At 34.5% G+C, this 5,467-nt stretch overlaps 1 protein-coding gene across 1 annotated transcript; it reads right to left on the bottom strand.

Moving 5' to 3' along the window:
* Positions 1–1,264: 1,264 nt before the first annotated feature.
* On the bottom strand, positions 1,265–4,622 carry LOC124413943. Its single transcript, XM_046894755.1, has 2 exons — positions 4,446–4,622; positions 1,265–2,034 (listed from the first exon to the last, which is right to left on the bottom strand). Exon 2 carries the CDS (start codon positions 2,011–2,013, stop codon positions 1,390–1,392), a length of 624 nt encoding a protein of 207 aa, XP_046750711.1. The 5' UTR covers positions 2,014–2,034; positions 4,446–4,622; the 3' UTR covers positions 1,265–1,389.
* Between the last annotated feature and the right edge of the window lie 845 nt (positions 4,623–5,467).

The following is a 5,467-nucleotide window of genomic DNA, read 5'->3' as shown; positions in this document are numbered from 1 at the left end:
TTCGTCGTCTGTGAATAATCGTTAATATTATTTTTACAACAATATTGAGAGTGATTTTGTCATTGCATGTGTCAACTTTGAAAAAATTTCTTATTTCAATGTTAGAAATTAATTATTCTCGCTAATTTTCACGTAAATTCATTACATCTAATGATATTAAAGTTATTCTAATCAAGTATCCAGAAAAGACGTAATTCGGTATAAAAAATAAAGAGAAATAAATTTTTTCGAACACATTTTTATTGCATAATACGTACATACAATACATGTAAGTATACGTAGGTACTAAATTTTTCGTTCAAAAATAGATATTTTATACTTTGATCTATCTATACGATGACATGTTTTATATGGAAACATATGGATTATGGTTGAAATCAATTCTCACAAATCCAAATTGAGGATTCATGGGACCCCACAGTCTAATGATCAACATTTGGGACAGGATAAAAAAACGTTTACAAAATCTGCAGCGATGTTATTGGGGCCAATGGTAGTGAATAAAGTTAAATTGTGTGAATAATTAGTGTGATAAAACTGAATCTTAGATAATCAATAACGAAAGCTAAGATAACAAAAATTTGACACAACGTTTTGCAATTAGAACCTTCAAAATGATTAATTTTAAGTTTTTTTGATCCTCTTCTAGTCTCTTTTCGCTCAGGGGGGGGGGGGGGGGAGGGGGGATTGTGGTGCCTTTGTACCGCGCAAATGTAATTCTTGAAGAATATCTTCTTCTACCTTATTTGCAAGAATCTATTCTCAATTATTCATTCTCTGCAGATCGTTTCGACGAACAAAATAAATCGTTAAAATCGTATAAAATACGTGATGGTTTAATCATTTTGATCGTTCTAACTACATAACTTATACTTGAATTATCGATATATTGCTTTTGTAGAAGATGTATACTTTTTGAACGTTTTTTTTTCAACTTTTTTAACTTTTTCAACTCTTTTCCAACTCTTGATTCACCCTGTGATGAGTGCCATTCATCCTAACTCAAAATGAAGAAAGCCCTAAGAAGACCTTCGCCTTGAAATATATATATTCTTTGATTTTTCAAACGTCAAATTGAGAAAGAATTTTCAATCGCATAGCCGAAACTGAATTTCGTAAACTAGCCATCTTACATCGACTCACAATCAGTGACAACTGTAATATTGCGATACTAGATATATTGGGTCTGACTCCACTCAACCCAATATGGCGGCAGTAGTAGATAAATTGGGTCCGACACCAGTCAACCCAATATGGCGGCAGTAGTAGATAAATTGGGTCCGACACCAGTCAACCCAATATGGCGGTAGTAGATGAATTGGGTCCGACACCAGTCAGCCCAATATGGCGGCAGTAGATGTATGTTTAGTTTCGACAAGAAGTCAACCCTCAATAATACGTATATCGAAGATAGTCGAACGGATCGTAAGGATTGCGCGTCCTGTGATGATTTCTGGAACGTCGTCGTCGAGGAGCCGCCGATTTTTGCCGTTCGGTAAACGAATTCGTCATTATTTTCGCCTCCGGTTCGCCAGGCTCTATTGACGCCTGTTCAGTAGCCTCGTTGCCTTTTGTCTCTGACAGAGGCTCAGTCTTGGACGCCATTTGCTCCTCCCTTTGCGCCGCCATTTTGTCGTCCTCTAGCGTCGCCATTTGCACGTCGTCCGGCGACTGCGAGGACTCGGTTAATTCGGTCAATTTACGACAGATGGCGTGTGTCTTATCGTCTTGACAGTCCACGTCGTCTATTTCAGTTTGGGTGCTGACATCGCGTACGGAAATCGTTTCCGTCTGGGTCGCTGCGTCTCGGTACTTTGGATAGCCGGGAAAAAAATCGCGGCTTGAACCAGCGGCTGCTCGTTCCAAAACCGCTTCTCGGACCTGGATCATCACCGAACTGAAGTACAACCAGAATCTCGGATTGTCTCGAACCACTTCCTGCAACGCTCCCCAGATGTCGCCACTTCTCGAATCCCTCGCTGCAGGATCCATTTCCTTACTCTCACCCTTCATGGCCGCCTGTTGATTACAGATCTGGAATACAAGGGGGGGGGGGAATTCGTTTATTATGGTCACTAAAAAAGTCTATGGTTTAATTGACATCGTTCACATCTACCATCGCAAATTAATTATTGTTGGAATTACAAGAACATATGCTACAAGTAATTCAAACTTTTTGGATACGGCTATAAAAATAATTTTTATTTTATATTAAAAACTGTATTTTTTTTCCTGTGGTAGAAAGTAAAAATGGACTACCTGCAAATAGAAATTGTCGTCGTTTAACGATTTCGAAAACTCTTCGTCTCGTAGAATGTTTCTGTTGAATTTCAAATTTCGTATAGATGATAATTGTTTAACCTGAAACGTTGTGGTGAGAGTCTAAACTTTTTTTTCTTATTGAGATAAAAAAAATTTGAGTATCGATCAAGTTTCATAAATTACCAAGCATATTTTCTAGCTTGTGAGAACCGAGACTGTATTCGGTAAGTTTCTAAATATTGGATCAAACAGCGTAAACAATCGGTTCTTTTTCGTCGCAGATTTTAAAATTTAAATAATTTAACATTTATTTTGATAAACCGATTTGCGAGCTGATTGATCAAATACCGAATTATTCCAGTTACTAAAAAAAAAAAAATGTAGCGAATGAAAAAAAATCAACATCGAATAAAATTTTGCCTGTTAGATCGTCAAAACTTTTTCAATCGAAAATTTATCAGAATGTTACAAATTGCAAATAACTGGCATAGCTTGATTGCTAATCGTGCATCAATTTTGCAAAATGATGGTAACTTTTGTTCTTTGTGTGTCCCTGGAGAACAGTCGTGGTGGCATTTTAAACAAATGTAATTAAACCTAACAAGTGAGATAGTTGAAATTTCACGACAGTCGAAAATAACTTGGAAATAAATTTCTCTTTGTCAAAATTTTAGGAGTTAATTAAAAACGCTCGATATGATTTACGATTATTATAGTACCGTTTTGTTTCAAATTTTTACAATTATTTAATTAAAAAATAATCAATTATCATATCAAACTATCAATTTTTTTTCAACCATTTCGTCCGAAACTTTCATTTTTTGCTTCACTGTATTTTCTCACTTGATGAGATCGAGTTAAAAGCTTGAAAAAAAAAATGAAAAAGCAATGCCGATCACTCTTGAGAATAATTGTTCTTCAACCTGTCGGCGCGTAATTGAAAGAATCGAAGAAAAATAAACGAAAAACCTTTACAAACGCTTACGGGCTTTAAAATATGATCTACAGAATTACAGTCGGTATAATTCATCTCTATACTACAAATATCGCATAATTTCACTCCGGTGCTAAGAATATTCGTTATATTGCCATTTTGCGTGTAAACTTCCTTGTATCTCGCAGTGTTTACACATTTTCGCCCCGAAAGTGTTTATGTTTCTAGCCATACAATCGGTTTTTGTACACCTATAACAATACGTTATACTCTCTAATATGAGAATCGAGAATCGATCCAGTTCGGAATTAACTCAAAAACTTAACATCACAAGTTATTTTTAGAATCATAAATTTTCTTGAAAGCAATTCTTGACGCGTTTTACGAAAATTAAGTAAAAGATAAAAACGACCAGTGTAATGATCTGAAAAATTGTAGTTTGAGTAAGTGGTAAAATTTCAAAAAAAATAAATAAATAAATTAAAAAAAAAAAAAAAAAAAACAGTCATATTTACACCTGGCACGAAAATTTCTCTTTCTAACTTGTTGTGTGACGGGATTAGCTTGTTGTTGTCTACGACATCCTCAGCGGATTAGCAAGATAAACGAAAAAAGAAAAACAAATATTTACGCACGATTTGAACGGTCAAAATCGAAACAATATCTGCATGAAATTATTATATTGTAAATATAAATTAATATTATAATTGTAGGAGAAAAAAAAACGACGTAAATATTTCGATAACGTGACTGAATTATTTCGTTCTTGAAATATTTAAGTAAAAATTAAAAACTGAGCGATTTGACGCTGCGAGTGTAGCCGCAGAACAAATGAAAAGCGAAAACCACGTGGTCAGGGAGTCGAATTCACGCCGCCGCCGACGAAGAAGAGAAGACGGATTGAACACGAGAATAGACAAAATAAATTGATTTACACATGACTAGAATCTAGAAATAGATTTTCGTTTATCGTAAGTACAATACAATTAATCATAAGACAGAAGAATGACGTAGATGTCTTGATAACGTGACTGAATTACTTCGTTTTAGAAATATTTAATTAAACAATAGAAGCAAACATTTATCAGCGATTCAATTGTTCGTTTCGATGCAGCGGCGTGAAGTTAGAATAACATGAAAAATGAAAACCACGTGACAATGAAATAACAGTTGAACGTAAGCCGACTGGGAACGAGTCGGATTAATTAAACGCGAAAACAGATTATGCGGAAATGTGTGAAGAACTTACCTTGATTCAAAGATATGTGAATTATCACGGCAGCGATTTGATTCTCGAAAAATTCTGCTGTCGATACGCGAAGTAACGAAAGTTAATATAACGATGATTCAAACGAGCTGCTGTATTGTCTCAGAATTACTCGGCCGGTGCTCGCAATCGTCGAACGTACTGAAGTGAGGCTCAGGTGATCGATCAACTGATGACCGATGGATGATTCTAACGGCCACACAACGAATCGGGAAACACGCGAGCGAATCATCGCGCAGATTCAACGGGAAGTGATCTCTGGAGAATACAAGATGTCGAACGGACAGTCGTTTCCTGTATTTGAGGGTGAGTATTTGATTTGATTTGATAAATTCATTTTATCTTTGGAAAAATTGACACATTGCTGTTTAAATTTTCTGTATGGAATTTTCTACATTGTATTGAGAGTTTTATTCGGATAAGGAACAGATAATTGACCATTCGTTAACTGTTTATTTATTCAATTTACAAACACAATAAATTTATTACACAATTTAGCAAATTCAACCCCCCACCACCCTTTGGTCGTCATACTCGGATCGAAAAAATTCAAAGCATATATTATTGCCAAGTTTATGTCTGTTAATTCTTAATAAAAAAGAAACTTTCTTTACAAAGTTGAAATTGGTATAACGTTACAGAACAAAACGTTGAGAATATATTTTTTTTTTACTATTTTCTGATTTTTACAACGATTTTGATGTAACTAGAATTGCAAAATTTAATTTCAGTATGTTTTGTTTTATTAGTGCTTAAATAACTGAATTTTCAAACAGTTGTAAAATTGAGAAATAACGGTTTTATATCAGCATCAATTGTTTCGATAACGTTACTAATTTCAACATATATTCTTTCTTTTACAAACCGGATAGATTTGGATAAAAATTGACCCGACACATTTTTGATTTGGCTGAATTTTTTTTTTTTTTTTTACGGGTTCTGTATTGAAAAAGAAAAAGAGATACGTATTTGAGGATTTTTTTTTTCTTTCACATATTTTGGAA

The sequence above is a fragment of the Diprion similis genome, chromosome 13 (genome assembly GCF_021155765.1).
Source record: "Diprion similis isolate iyDipSimi1 chromosome 13, iyDipSimi1.1, whole genome shotgun sequence".
In the NCBI taxonomy this organism is placed as follows: domain Eukaryota; kingdom Metazoa; phylum Arthropoda; class Insecta; order Hymenoptera; family Diprionidae; genus Diprion; species Diprion similis.
This window is presented reverse-complemented; position numbering and strand designations above follow the sequence as displayed.

Excerpts from the sequence above, each read along its gene's own strand:
- LOC124413943 (XM_046894755.1), bottom strand. The coding sequence starts at position 2,013 with ATGAAGGGTGAGAGTAAGGAAATGGATCCTGCAGCGAGGGATTCGAGA.